The 15,786-nt window shown below is 36.7% G+C and overlaps 1 protein-coding gene across 1 annotated transcript in view; it reads right to left on the bottom strand.

Annotated features, from left to right (window-relative positions):
• Positions 1 to 3,510: 3,510 nt before the first annotated feature.
• Positions 3,511 to 15,786, bottom strand: part of MRPL39 (mitochondrial ribosomal protein L39) — a 39,758-nt gene continuing 27,482 nt past the window's right edge. Inside the window, exons 3-11 of the mRNA XM_063305469.1 lie at positions 13,845 to 14,051; positions 11,922 to 12,061; positions 10,600 to 10,699; positions 9,003 to 9,070; positions 7,787 to 7,899; positions 6,986 to 7,051; positions 5,771 to 5,924; positions 4,895 to 4,942; positions 3,511 to 3,636 (exon numbers count right to left, since the gene is read on the bottom strand). Of these exons, the coding sequence (XP_063161539.1) occupies positions 3,571 to 3,636; positions 4,895 to 4,942; positions 5,771 to 5,924; positions 6,986 to 7,051; positions 7,787 to 7,899; positions 9,003 to 9,070; positions 10,600 to 10,699; positions 11,922 to 12,061; positions 13,845 to 14,051 (962 nt within the window). The 3' untranslated portion in view covers positions 3,511 to 3,570. The remainder of the gene's footprint in view (positions 3,637 to 4,894; positions 4,943 to 5,770; positions 5,925 to 6,985; positions 7,052 to 7,786; positions 7,900 to 9,002; positions 9,071 to 10,599; positions 10,700 to 11,921; positions 12,062 to 13,844; positions 14,052 to 15,786) is intronic.

Genomic DNA, 15,786 nt, shown 5'->3' with positions numbered 1-15,786 from the left:
AACCTTTAAAAAGTTATAGTATTTGATTTCTCCTTTAGTATGCACTCTATGTATTGCCTTAAATTCATTGTTGCTTTCATATTACAGGTAAATCAAAGGGAACTGTCCAGAGATTTCATCTTTATGGATTACATTAAATCTGCAGGCCATACAGTGTTAATGCTAATTGTGATAGGTGTTTTATCTCTGATCAACTCCTACATGTTAGCATTAATAGGGTGTGGTGCTGCTTTCCAGAGTAATATGGAAAACACTTGCTGCTGGTGGAACGAAAGCAAAGAGAATGAAAAAATAAAGGAAATAGTTTCATTTACCAATTTGCTAGCATGCATTAGTTTTCTTCCAACAAAAGTAAACCATTTTATCAATACATCTTTATGAAGACAACTGATAAGCACCAGTGATGCACTACAACTTTTCCTGTGATGTGAAAACCCATCCAGCAAACCACAACAAATAATATGATGCATATGTTAGTAAATAAATTTTCTAAAGCCAAAAGAAAAATCAGATTAAAATATTCCACATCACAGATTATACTTTGGGTATGTACCACTTTTCAATGTGAACATTAGGGAATTGTAGCTTATATGGAAAGTTTCTGAAATTCGAAATTGAAATTTCCACCAATTAGTGAGAGTTTTGGACCACAACTCCCATGGCCACACCAGCTACAGTTGATATAATTTACAGTTAAAAATATACGAAGGCCACCATGTTGATAATTCACGATCTTGAGCTCTCAAACACCTGAGAAATAAACATGTTATGTTTTTAGTTGTAAAGAACATCAAATGCATTTCATTTTCTTAAAGTAGGAAAGTTTAAGTTTCCTTTTAAAAAGTTGCACATTTCAAAATTTCCATACTCCCACTATCCTCTCGCACAGAACCACTTTTTCTCCTTTCACTGTTTCAATGTTTCCAGAAACTTTGTATCACGTGACTCACTTCCCATGGTCTGAGTCTCAGAAGCAAGAAAGTTCTACTATTCCAAATAGACAGTAAAGAAAACTTCAGGTACTGCAGATAGTGGATCAGGATCACACAGATTCAATAAAAATGCTTCAAGTCGACTATCATTAAGAGTAGATTAGTGCCCTCATACACTCATATAAGCCTTTGCCTGCATAGAGAAAAGCCTTAGTATCTGTAATCCACACAACATGTTATAGAAGCATAGGGCTATGTAGTTAGGAACAATGACTGGCATCAATTTTTCAAACTAAAGGCAGAAATTTGTTTTGGCTCCATATTTCCAAGGATTAAGGATTAATACTGATAATTCAGGCTGCTCCTTCTGTAGTAGGGACTGCATTATGAACTCTTTCCAAGTGGACACCCTACTAAAAAGACCAAATATTAACAGAAAGAAAAGGAAAAGGCCAGGCCTAGATACAATTAAAGTGGGATAACTTAAAATACATTCCTGGCTGATGAATTACAAGATTTCCTTCAGCTATCAATTGCCATTCTGATAGCCTCATTACATCCCTAATTGGTTTTCCTCCCTTATAGCTCTATTTACCAACAGTTTTATTTAAAACACTAAAATAAGTGTTTTTTAATATCACATTTGTACAAAGTATGTCCATTATAGCCATACTGAAACAGTAGCAGCATTTACCAGTATACAAATATTAATTCAAGCATTGTAATCTAAACACAAAGTGGACTAAATCTGATCATACTATTTGTGTAGCATTGCTCTAGTATCCAGCTTTTAACAACTTCTCCCAACTTTACGTCTTCCAAATATTTGGATAGCAACTTCTGGAATTCACAGCCAGTAGAATCTTGCAGGCTGGAAAGTTTGGCAATGGACAGCTCAGCACACCTGAAAGCATTAGATTAAGGAAGTCTGCTCATCAATGCTGTCCAAAGCCTTGGTTTTTAATTAGATGAAGCTTCAGTCAAATAATCACATCATTCATGAACCAAAGCAGGGAACCACTTTGAAGCAGCAAATCAAATTTGATGGCTGTGAAGCATTTTGTTAGCCTTGCAAAACACTTCACAGATTCTACAAGGTCTTTTTGCTCCTTCTGAAGTTGTTACTGATGATATAAAATGTTGCCACTTTATTTTTACAGATTTATAACTCTGAGATAGTGAAGTAGTGTGATGAACTCTCTGACACAGGAATCAGTTGGCAGCTTATGAGTTCAACTATCTTGCTAACAATTCTGATTATCAGAGCTCTTTTGAACTGGGAAGGAAAAACTGCTTTGAGCTTCATTCACTTTCTTGGCTCTTAGCTTCTTTAATGTGGTCAGCTTCAAGACCTAACTTTGCTCTCTCTTATGCTAATATAATATTAAACTTTGATGCTAGTTATGCCTATGCAACTGGGAGTTCAACTCAATTCCCAGCACTCTGAATATGGACTCAGGGCTGGCCAGTCTGGCATGTATTGTTGGTTGAAAGCTAATGTTTCGATTCTGTATCATTTGGGCAAATTTAATTGTTGATAAGAACTGAAAGAGGACCGTGGTAATACAGATATCCTACCTTTAATTGATTTTAAAAATAAAGTGGTAAGGATATTAAAACAAGTTTTTCTGTGCCAACCTCTCTCTTTCTGGACTGCCCGTCTCTATAGAATTGTATCTCACTGAGTCAGCCTGTTTGCTGCCTCTGCTAACTGTTGCCAACAAACCACAACTCGGACACAATCGAGTCACGCCAGGGAGGAAAGGATCCTTCCCAGAAAGCAGCAAGGCCAACCTGCTATATCTATTTTCCCAGCACCCCTGGGATATCCAGAGATAGAAGCAGCAAAGCATTTTTTAGCATACTGGGCAAGGTTGGCACTCCAGAAAACAAGTGAGAAAGCAAGCATTTACCTTTTAAAAAATTCTGAAAGTGTTAATTTTTTAAGCTGAAGGAGGGCACTTGCTGCATTGTTCACTAAGCATGTGTGAAGCTGCCTCTGCCTTAAAAGAGGTACAATACTAATAGTTCAAAAATATATTGTACCATCCAGCTGAAACCTGGCAGGGTTAAAGAATCTACTGTGCCTGCTATTTTCATCTCATTCTGTCAACAATAAACATCTGTGGGCATCTTGATCCTTTCCCCTTAGAGAATATTGAAAAATCTTTTTTCTAATCTCAATCCTAATTATTCAAGTGGCTCAAACAGATTTGCCTCCAAATCTCAAATTGCAATCTCAAATTCGATCACGCCCTCTTCAAATCTCCCATTCACACTGAATTGGAGTGATTTATACAGGCTTATTGCTCATATTCATTAACTGTGAAGTTTAGAGGTATTGAAGCTGTGAGGAAAATCCAACATCTGCCAGGATCAGGATTTGAATTCATTTCATTCATTCTGCAACAGGCTGTGAATGCTTGCAGATACTGTAAAACACCCCTAGATATGCAACCTTTTGTTACTGCCTTTCCATCTAAATTCTAATCTGATAGAGCAAGGGTTGATGTTCTGTGAGTCTGTGAAAACCTTCTCTCAAAGTACTTTTCAAGGAATTGATCTGAATAAATGAATCTTTACTTTAAAACAATTTCAATTTAATTCATAGTGTTTCCACACATATACATTAGAAAGGTCAGGCTGGTTCAATATTTGTAATTTCATTTCCGTCGTTTGTTTCTTTCGTTCTGTTTTCAATGATCTGTAAAACATGATAAATATTTGAGGCAAAATACGAACTTTCATATACCATTTGCCCAATCCCCAAATCCATTCTAATTCCTCTCCCTTTTTCACTGCTCGTACTGATCACCCTGCATGTTGGCAGCCACACTATAATTTTCTCAATGAGAACTGCATGAATAAACTGCAAAATCTGGGCAGAAATGACAATACTGTGGTATTGTTAAGCCTCCTGGGAACATTATAATTCACTCCTCATTAACTTTTGCTTCAGAAAAAAATACTACTGATAAAACACACTTGGAAAGTAATTTGGTTTAATATTCAGACTGGCTAGGAAAGAAAGAGAACCCAGAGATACAAACTAGTAGATTTTCTAACAGATGCACTAATATACAGGGTAATACTGAACATTTAGCAAATGCATGTCTATAAAAATGAAAGAAATATTAAAACTTGAAATCTTAGTGGTTTGGCAATAACTCAAATTATCTGAAAATATTAGATTGACAATGCCATTATTCTTAAGCCCAATTCTACCTACTACTTTTATACAATCTAATCAGAAATCAGTGGCAATTCAGTACCCTCCCTATTCCACCCATGGGCAAACTAAGGCTTCAAGGCTCCTAGCAATCTTCAAATCACTTATGTGCAGCCCTTAGAACTGCCTTTGGCCATACTTGTCAAAGACTAACACTACATTTTTTTGCCATCCTGAGATGAGAATCCCATGTAAACTGTAACTTACACTACAACAAAAACAAAGAACCACCCAAAACCCAGTGGCAAATGGGAAAGAATAGGTCTCTGTTCCTCTGCTTTTATAAACAAGAAAATGGCAACAAAACTATCCATGGATATTTACAATGTCAAAAAAAAGTATGAATGTCATGCCACTATTCTCATGTGATAATATGTTTAAGTCTGTCTATATCCTGCAATCTAAAAAGCAGATCCATATTATTATTCAGAAATAATAAAATTTGCAGAATAGTGCTACTGTCATTCCTTCCAGTCTCCTGAAAGGAATGATAGTTTTATCTCTTACATTATGAACACCTTATGAAATGCTCATCTTCGCACTATGATCTTCAATGGTAGTTATTACTAGGAAAAAAATCTAGAGTTTTAGAACAGAACAAACTGATGATTACATCTAATGCATTTTTATCTGAAATCTTGGTTACATTTCTATTACAGGTTGTGTTTTTTCCTAGCTTTCAGAAAAATAAGTCATGCAAATGTAGTGATTGCTCCTTGAAGTTTAAACTTACTAGTGTCTGGGATCTCTTCCGCAACCTGTGCCATATAGTGTGATAAAGCTGTAATAAAACAGAGTCAGGCAGCATACAAGTTTAATAAAATGGTATTGTTATTTTGCAATGAAACATCAATGGTTTTGTGTGTGTATTATGGACAAAATCTCATGAGATGATCAAATTCAAGCAGATTAAGCCTTTTGGGGGGAAAGGATGTTACGATTTTATTTTCTAAACAGAAACTACAGTACTATAACATGAAAAGTTTTGTTGAATCTCTTCCACTAAAGTTTAGACCCTAAGATGGTGGCTTTGTACTGTTTCTTTCTACAGTAAAGGAGCAACAAGAGAAGGCTTCCAATTCTCCATCCCTTTTTCTTTCTGTTTCTTTTTAGATTCTAAGCCATGGAGCAGTGATAATTTTATTAATTTGTAACATGATCTGGGAGCAGAAGAGTACAATAAAAATGTTTTAAAATATATAAAAACCAAATTCAGGAATTACCTTTCCTGGTAATTCTTATATCAACTGCTGCTGCTGGTTGTGCAGGAGATATCAGTCCACAACCCAAAACCCATGTATAGCCTTCCTTTTTTACTGGCCCCTAAAGTATTGCACTGCCACATTACAAATGTGTGGTTTGCTACTATTTTCAAAGAAATGACAAAAACGTGTTAATTTTCCAAAAAACTTAATGTAGTTTACTTTTTAAAAAAGATCTCCAACATTCCCCAGGAGTTTAAATATGGGCAAAAGATTTTCTCCTGCCTCATGAGTGTTATCAATGTGTTTAGGATGAGGAATATTAAGGATATTTGCTGCATATCATCCTAAGTCTGTATTCTTTCTTATCCTAAACAAAAATACTAGTAAATAAATATATTACTAACCTTTAACTGACATGGAACAGAGATACCTTGGAATCTTCTTCTAAATTCAGACTGGCTGCTTTGAAGGTTATGAGCTGCCGTTACTTCATACTGATCACACAAGCTAGTTCTGGAAATATGAGGCCCTTCACTAATGTCTACAAAATCACCAAATCTGGTTGAAAGCAAGACACAGAAAGCTTAATCACCCCAAATGTGTTAGTAATAGTTTGAAAAAAATGCATCTATTATTATCCAGTGGCGGGTAAGCTCCCCTTCAACGTATGTGTTCAAGTGAAACTGGATAGATAACTGGGGGATGGACTAAGTTTCCTAAACGTCCCCTTCTTATTTGGATTCTTGCACAAACATGGCTTTGAATCATGGCCTAACTGTCTACTGTTCTGACAGAACTCAAAGCTTCTGGGATGACTAACTTAAGGATCTAAAATGAATTCTTCTCTGGCTGAAAACATAATGCAGTGCTAAACCTATAACTTTTGAATTTTGCTGCATATTTTGCCCATCTAGAACCTTTTAATGCCAGTTAAACAAAGCCTTTTAATGCCAGTTAATCACCATCATTTCTAAAATCTACTACAGTTTGTGGGTGGCGGCAGACTTGTCTACCGAGATAAGAGACCAACCCTACACTAGGATGCAGATGCAATATAGTAAAATAGTAATATAGGAAAATAAAGTATAGGTAGAGTAAATAGAGTAAAAAATATAATAAAAATAACATCAGCATTTAGATGCACACTTGAATAAAACTCTCCTTCACACCATATAATTATCAAGAGGAGTCTTCCAGTACAAAGGATTGGGGGCTTATTTATCACCTGAAACTTGTAAAATATTTGCCCTATTCGCAAGGAATAATCCCATGAACTCCAAAAGTGGATTGGGTCACTGAATATAATGTATTTTTGTATGTTTGCACTATAATTTTAATCCAAGATAAATTGCTGATAAAGCATAAACCCTTAGGTATCAGGAATGGTCAGTCTGTTAACTGACATAACTTTAAAGAAAGAGAGACAGAGAGAGAAGTTTCTTTCTCTCTGCATAACTTTCTTCTCATCTGAATCCTTAAAACATTGATTTGATCCTTACATCTTCATTTACTGTCCACATGACTGTAATAATATATACCATTTCTGGTTCAGTGAAAACAAGTTCATAAAGATAAAGAATTCCAGCTATAAAAATAAGGCTGGCTTGTGCTTTGCTCACCTATGCACTGTTACTATTCCTTTGGAATTCTGAGAAGCTCTCCGTTCAACCATATCCTGTTTGTACCTAAAACACAAAGAAAGAGACCCAGAACTAAACTTCATATGGTATATACTGTAAAATAATGGTAAAGTCAGCTAGAAGAGTATATCCATGCTACTTCATCTTTTGAGCATATGTAATTTTTCCTTCCCACTTGCCAATTCTAGTAACAGTGGGCTAAGGAATAATTTTTCCTTCTTTCCTCTCCCATAATAGATTCTTTTCAGGAACTAAGAAAAGTTCTTCCCTTTTATACCCCACCAGGCTTTTATTAACTTTGTTAACTTTATTAACTGTCACTAGAGTTGCTTCTAATGGAGCTGTTCCTAAAACTTCAAAATGCCTCATAGGATAAATATCAGTGCATTTAAACCCACAGACGACACATTCCCTTTTATTCATTCTTGTTATGATTCTTCAAAGTACAGTTATGAGCATTATCTATTACACAATAAAGAATGTGCGACGTATATTCAGTGCAGCTGCAATATACAGCTCCTTGTTTTAACGAGACTTAAACATAATTCAGCAATATTCCCTTCATCATCAGTAGCATACTTTAATGCCACCTTCCGGTAGATATGAAAACCACAAGTAAATGAATAAGGAACTGTTTATTTTTAGATCTCAAATCACATTATAAACCTTCTGACATGAAACACTGACTTCAGCTTATACACATGTGTGCACAGACACGTAGACATACAGCACATCTTTTCTGAATGACTTTTTAACTCTGACAGGTATGTTAATACTAACTTGTTATACTCAAACATTTCAAGTGCAACTTTTGCATCAACATCCAGCATTTCAAATGGCAAATCTTTCTGAATTAGTCTGCAAGCATCTCTTGTAAGAGAACGGAGATTTTCCTTGAAAAAGAGAGAAAAACATAATGAGATCACAAAGACTGACATGATAAATCAGGGATTCAAATAATTCAAGTAGCTTAAATTCTTGGCCTGTAATATTTAATCATTGACTTTTCAAGGTAAAGCTGATTAAGTTAGCTCTGTTTCTGCAGGAGTACAGCAGGAATATAATAAAACCAGAACATGTTTAATATTTAGTATTCCTACTTTCATCTCAGCTGAAATGCTTAATATTCTCCATCTGCCCAGCAGACTGGAAAACTATTTGGTTTAATTGATTTAGACCTATCCACATAGGGTTCCTAACTCCCAAAGCAGTACAGAAGGAAGTTTACTGAATTAACAATTTTAGTAATCCAACTGACAATAGCCGATACTTGAGGAATAAAAGGGCAAGCTTGTAAGGTTATCCAAATATAATTTATATATTTCAGTAGACCATATTGTTCAGAAGGCTTTATTAAGGCAAGACTGTGCTTAAAACTAACCTGCATCCTTGCATTTCCCTACATGACCTACAATCAATATTAGCAAATAATAGAAATATGGCCAGTCTAAATAAAGAGGTCCCAGACTAGGTTTTACACACTTAATATTTTACACACTTAATGTTATCTGGATTAAAGTCTGAATCCAGAACAGAATCCAACACTATCTCTATCATCATAGGTGGATAGATCAATCTATTTCTGGTCTGCTAATTCTGCATACATTCACTGATAGATCTGTTCTGTTTCCAGATTAATTCACACTTCTATCTGCACAAAATATTTAAGTATATATCACAATATATACATTTTAACATATTTTATCCATAAATACATGTTTTGAAACCCAAATAAGAATTAAATGCTTGATCCATCAATCTAGGAAATGCACTTTAGATCAGTAACATCTAAATTTACAGAGACTAAATTCCCCAAGCAGCTCAAATTCTCTAAGCATAGTTTATTATACACTAAGAGCAAATGGAACCCAGGGCACAAACACATACAGTTCTGTGTGGATAAGCATTTCCATTGCAATTTTTAACATTTAGCAACCAATTCCTTTCATAGAACAGATATATTGAAAGTTGTCCATTAAACCAGTTTGATGCTTACCTCAGTTGGCTTCCATGCATCAAGCTTGCTATCCAAGATTACATCATAGCAAAATGCTCCAGATGTCACTATATACCAAGACAATGTTTTGAAAGGATATTGATATAAATAGACTTTCCGAAGTCAGACATTTAACAAATCCAATGAGAACCGACACATGGTTATAGCATCAGCTTGCCCTTCCAGAAGGCTGTACACTTAATTCTAAATCCATAATTAGGTATATCTTAATAAAGTCCAAGCAAAATGTCAAAAAACAGGGTACAAGCTGTCAGGTTTTCCAGAATTCGCCATCAGACAAGATATTACCAAAACAAATAAACCCAAGACGGTTGATGAAGAAATCTAAATATTTGGCCAGATAGTTAAGTAATGAGTTCTAGATCCCACTTTTGAACAACTTGCCTGATGAAAATAATGAATTGTGTCCAAATATCAAGATAGTCTTTTAGGTCTTCCTCCAGCATTGCCACATGCTATGCAGAAAACCGAAAAAAAGCCTTTATCAACAACTGAATGTCTTTGCAACCTCTTCACAAGGAAGTTCACCTAACACAGTCTTAACTTCTGTTTTTAGCCAAGGTGAAAACCTTTTTTACTTGCTCAGGCCTTTTTGGGGTTTTGTAACACAACTCTGTACACATATATACATAAATAAATTTCTTCAAGTTCAGTGGGGTAAAACCTTTCAGATAAATGAGAACAGAATTGCAGACTTAATTTGACTATTATATTTATACAGTCATTTTATGTGTTCTGTTATAGTATGCAACTGACAACTGAATACTGGTTAATAAATGGTTTTAAGAAGTATGTTTTCTGCAGCATTATGTTGTTTAGCACAGCAATTTTGGTTATGGCCAATTCCAAGCTAAGGACCAACTGAAAAACCCATGTATACTACCTTCAAAGAAAAAGGTAAATGCAGTAAATATTTTACCATCATAAGAACTTTAATATGATTAGATTTGACAGTGATCTACTGAAAATGGTTACTTAGCAAATTCACAACAGATGAATCTCAAAAAAGTGGAAGAAAATTATTCTATGTATACAAAACCTTTGTGCTATACCATGAAATTAATTGACAGGGCCCTCCTAACAGTTAAATAATTCTTCCCTGTACTTGAAATATAGTATATAGAATTGCCTACTATAATTTTCTTCAGATGGGTTGAGACTGTAATTCTTGGAATTCTCAGCAAACCTAGCATTAGATTGGGAAAGATGAACCTCTGTAAGATTCAAGATGGCCATTGCCTGTTTAAATGCAAAAAAAATAAAAAAAAATGTATCTAACACTAATGTGCAAAACACTTTGAATCAGAAAAGCCTCATTTAGAATTCAAATCAGGTTTCTGATTTTATCAGAAATGGAAGCCTTTCAAGCTCAGTGTACTCTAGTCAGAGCAGTGTTAGAATGGTTCTTATATAGCTGGAACAGCTGATTTGAGTTTGAAAACAGATGTTTCAAATTCAAAGTATTTTGCATGCACTTAGTCTCCAAATGCTATAATACCTAAATTTTTGAAATGTATAAATTAAAGAAATTTCTTCTCTGTGTATTGTAATATTCTTACAAAAAGGGATATATTACCTGGCACTTCTGGAGCTTTAACAAGAGTAACTGAATAGTCATCTTTAAATGCTTGTTCTAATACACAGCCCAGAATCATAGCACAAGAGCGCCAATAAGCCTGCAATAGATTATTAATTCAAGTTATGTCAAGACATTTTAATTCAAGTTTTGAAAGCAAAATTTAAAAGTCTCAAGGTATTGTGTATGAAGTTTCATGTTTGACAGCAAATGTTATTAAAAAATGCAGCCAGACATAAAAGATATTTGCCTTGCATTTTGTTTCTGAGCATTCTAAGGAATAAGAATGTCATTTATATTATTAATCAGAAATACTCCACTTGTATTATTTAAATCTGCAATCAAATAATAGAAAGCCAGAAAGATGAATTTCTATAATAAAAGAAACAGAATATCATTATACTGTATTCAGACTGTTTTTGAACCAACTCCTGTACAGGTTGTCAGTCAGGTTACGACCACTTGTTCAGCGACTGTTCAAAGTTACAACAGTGCTGAATAAATGTAACTTACAACCGAACTTACAACCAGTTCTCAAAGTTTGGGCTGTCACCTCCGCAGTCACATAATTGTGATTCAGGCACTTGGCAATAGGCTCGTACTCACAACAGTTGCAGCGTTCCAGTCATATGTTCGTCATTTGCTACCTTCTCTGCTGGCTTCCCACAAGCAGTCAATGGAGAAGCCAGCAGGGAAGGTCACAAGTCACTCCAGTAAGTCGCTCCAGTAAGTTGTTCCTTCTCCCGCTGCTTTTTCTCCTGAGGAGCCGTGCTACAGAGTACAAGATCCTGGAAATCTCGCATTCTATAGCACGCACTCGCTTTCAGCACCCCCCCTGCCCACACTCTGCAGAGCACACACGTCTGACACAGGGCCATAGCCCCCCCACTGGCTGTGCCACAGCACCCACCCCGCCTGGCCATACTCCATAGCACTCACCCACCCGCTGGCCTGCTTGCAAGCTGCCTAATGACAGGCTTTTGTGACCAGGAGTCACAACTTCCTGCCGGCTTCCCCTTTGACTTTGCTTATTGGAAGCCAGCAGGAAGTCGCAAGTCACGGTCACGGTATGTCCTCGCTTAACAATCCATGATCCTCATTAACAACGGCAACCAGAATTGCTATCACTAAGTGATGTGGTCACATAACATTGTGCTTTACAACCACATCGCTTAGCAACAGAAATTTCAGTCCCAATTACTGTTGTTAAGCAAGGACTACTTGTACTTACATTTAGCTAAATTTTATCCCTCAGGCTTATTAAAAACAAGGTCCAATACAAAGACAAGAAAACTTTGTAAATAAAATTGATATTGTCATACTTTGTTCACTTCTTCTGCATCTTCATCTTTGAAAGTAAGAAACTGAATTTCACAGGAGTGAGTCAAAGGTCTATACATATCCCAGAGCTGCCCATCTACAAGGGCAAGCACAGATCTCTTTGTGTACCATTCACTTACATCTAGAAAAGATAAAAAAAAACCTTCAAAAATTATATTATGCTAGAATATTTTATTAATGAAACAACAGTCTAAATCAATCACCTATTTATAATTAAGGTGAAAAATTGTTTTTCAGAAGAGTAGAAGGTTTCACTAGAAAACAGCTGCTACTTGCTGTTTTCTAAATCCTACTATGAGACACTATAAGAACTCAACACCTTTTTTGGGTTAACAGGGAGAAGCCAGAATGTTTTTGCCTAATTTGGACCATGTTATTGGTTGTTGCTAAATAGCTTGATGACTTGGAATATTTCTCCTTTTTTATGGTGCTTCATGTGGAATTAATAAGGATGGGTGAAAATGATTCAGCAAAACTGAGAGTTTAGAACTGATGAAATACCATGGAAGAGGAGAACTGATCTGTGGAAACCAAGAAACACACTAGGGAAGCAGGATGATTGGGAAATGAAATTATTGTAACTTGTCCTTTGGAATGGTGATCCCAAGGGAACATTTACTAAAGTGATGAAGTTTAACCCTCAAACATTCTCTGTTTGTAGAATATTTATTCATTCATTCATTCATTCATTCATTCTTCAAATTAAGCTACCACCCATCTCACTCAGGGAGCAACTCTGGGTGGTTTACAATAAAAACAATAAATAATCATTAAAATACAGTAAAACAATGTTTTTACATAAAAGTACAATCCAAGACATAGGTGTTAAAAAGATCTTAATTTACGGAAGCATCTTCAGGGTGCCAACCATCCCCAGGGTTGGTTACTTCCCCTCATAGCCCATGTGAGCCGGCAGAGCCAGGTCTTCACTCCTTTCTGGAAGGCTGGGAGAGTGGGGTCTTGTCTCACCTCTGGGGGAAGAGTGTTCCATAGGATGGGGTCAATGGCAGAGAAGGCTCTCTTCCTGGGCCCCAACAAGTGACATTCTTCCATGGACGGGGTCTGCAACATGCCTTCTCTTCCTGACGCAGTGGGATGGGTTAATGTAAAGGGGATGAGACAGTCCCTCAGGTAACCTGGACCTATACCATGTAGGGCTTTAGAGGTAATAACCAACACCTTGAATTGGACCCAGAAGCAAACTGGCACCCAATGCAGCTCCCACAGCAGAAGTGTCACATGTACCATCCTCGGGGCACCCAAAAGTGCTTGCACAGTTGTATTTTGAAGCTGTAGCTTCTATATACTCTTCAAGGGTAGCCCCATGTAGAGCACATTGCAATAGTCTATATGGTAGATAACTATGGCTTAAGTGACTGACTGAAGGGCTTCCCAATTTATTTATTTATCACATTTTTCCACTGCCCATCTAGAAAACAATCCAAGAATGGGCATAACTGGTACACAACATGAGGTTGAGCAAAGGTCCTCCTGGCCACGACTGCCACCTGCTCCTTGAGCAGGAGTCGTGAGTCCAGGAGGACCCCCAGATTATGCACCAGGTGTGTCTGGGGCAGTACAACCCGATCCAGAACCAAACTCCCAGATACAGAGGGGTCCCTAACCCATAACCACTCTGTATTACCAGGGTTCAGCCAAAGCCTGTTGTTCCCCATCCAGACCCCTACAGCCTCCAGGCACTGAGAAAGAGTGGTCACCGCATAACTTAAATCACCTGGGATCGAGATGTATAACTGAGTATCATCTGCATATTGATGATACCTCATCCCATGGTGGCAGATGATCTCACCCAGCATAACTAACTAATCCATTGTCCTTCTTAAATGAAGCATGTTTTAATTTGTTATTCAGCCTAACAACAACCATCTATTTCAACTACTTACGCATAGCACAACTGTATGGAGTGGAAAGCCCTTTGTTCATTATAAATAAGGTGCCAGGGTGTGATTCACCCACATATTTTACTTCAATTTTCTCAATCCTTGAATTAAGAGACAGTTGTCTTTCCTTCTCTTTTGTGAACAGGTCATTGCGCCTTTGAGCAATTTCTGCTGTTGAAAGTTGAGGAGTAGGTGCCGTTGAAATAAATCCTGGAAATAAAGAAATGTTTGTTAAAAATGTTTTTATTGTCCAATATCCTAACAAAACAGATTAAAACCACAAAAGGTGTCCACCAGGGCTGTATACTGACTCCCTTCCTCTTTAACTTTTATATAAACAACATTGTAGAAGAGCTTAATAATCCTTCCTTTTATGCCCCATCAATTGGAAGTAGAAAGGTTCCTTATATTACTGAATGTAGATAACATGGTACTCATGTTGACAACATTTATTGGAATAAGAAGTATCCTAACAGAATTTGGCAAATACTTGAGAAAAGAATGCTTACAGATAAATTATTCCAAAGCCAAGGTAGTAGCATTTGCTAAAAGACCAAAGAGACATAGATGGACAGTAGATGGTAAGGAGACAGAACAAGTGAGGACATTTAAGTATTTTCGTATCCGTTTACTAAAACACTATCATGGAAAACACATATAGGATCAACAAGAACAACGGCCGTGAGATCAATGAGAGCCATTTGCTCCTTCTTCTACTCAAAAGGAAGATGGTTAGTACAGCCTGCGCTTAAGATCTTCCAGGGAAAAGAATCTCACAGTTGAAATATGGGCCCCCAATTTGGGGTTTCAGTAAATTAGAAGAATTAGAAGTTGTCCAGAATAAATCTGTAAGATCAATCTTAGCCTTACCACCATGTATTTCAGCAGCAATATTGAGATTAGAAGTGGGTCTTTCATCAATCAATATAAGGATAAAGAAAACAATAATCTTATATTAAAGGAGACTAGTCCTCATGCCCAATACTTATTTGGCAAAACAATGCCTCCACAAACAATTTAACACCTTTACTGCACGAGCTGCACTGGTTGCCAGTTTGCTTCCGGGTCCAATTCAAGGTGTTGGTTATCACCTTTAAAGTCCTACATGGCATGGGGCCAGGCCACCTGAGGGACCGTCTAATCCCTACAACATCAACCTGACCCACCTGGTCAGGCAGAGAGGGCATGTTATGGACCCCGTCTGTAAAAGAACTTCATCTGGCGGGATCCAGGAAGCAGGCCTTCTCTGCAGTAGCCCCTATCTTTTGGAACATCTTGCCCCCAGATCTGAGGCTAGCCCCATCACTTCCGACCTTCAGGAGGGCCCTGAAAACTTGGTTCTGCCATCTCGTGTGGGGTGGGAAGGTGGGCAGCCATTCATGGGGTTGGCTCGCGCCTTAGAGCCCCTCCCACCTGATCAGAATTTTCTAGCCTCTTCGATTTTACACTTATTTATATTGTATTTTATATTTGTAAATTGTTTTATTTTTATAGGATTTTAATTGTTTATTATTATAGTTTTAATGTTATTGTAAACCACCCAGAGTCCCACTTTTGGGGAAATGGGCGGTAGCAAAATTTGAATAATAAATATAAATAAATAAATAAAAACAGTAATAGACAAATTTGTGTCTAAAACTATTTTCACAATTACTGCTAGATCAGAAATGGTTGAATGGCATATATTATCATACACCATTGATAGACTATTTACTTTTTAAAGATTTTAGACAAGATACAGAGCAGGTATGTAAGCTAAGTGGTATCAATCCTTTAAAGATAGGCAAGGAATGTCATATTATTTACAGTCTCTTACATCCCATTCTTACATCCCATTCCCTGAGACAGGGAAACGATCACAGTATTTCGTTTTTAAACAATGCCAACAGCCTATTTGGATGAAAGATATAAAGGATTACCACCTACACACCGATTATGCATTTAG

The sequence above is a fragment of the Candoia aspera genome, chromosome 5 (genome assembly GCF_035149785.1).
Source record: "Candoia aspera isolate rCanAsp1 chromosome 5, rCanAsp1.hap2, whole genome shotgun sequence".
Lineage (NCBI taxonomy): Eukaryota > Metazoa > Chordata > Lepidosauria > Squamata > Boidae > Candoia > Candoia aspera.
This window is presented reverse-complemented; position numbering and strand designations above follow the sequence as displayed.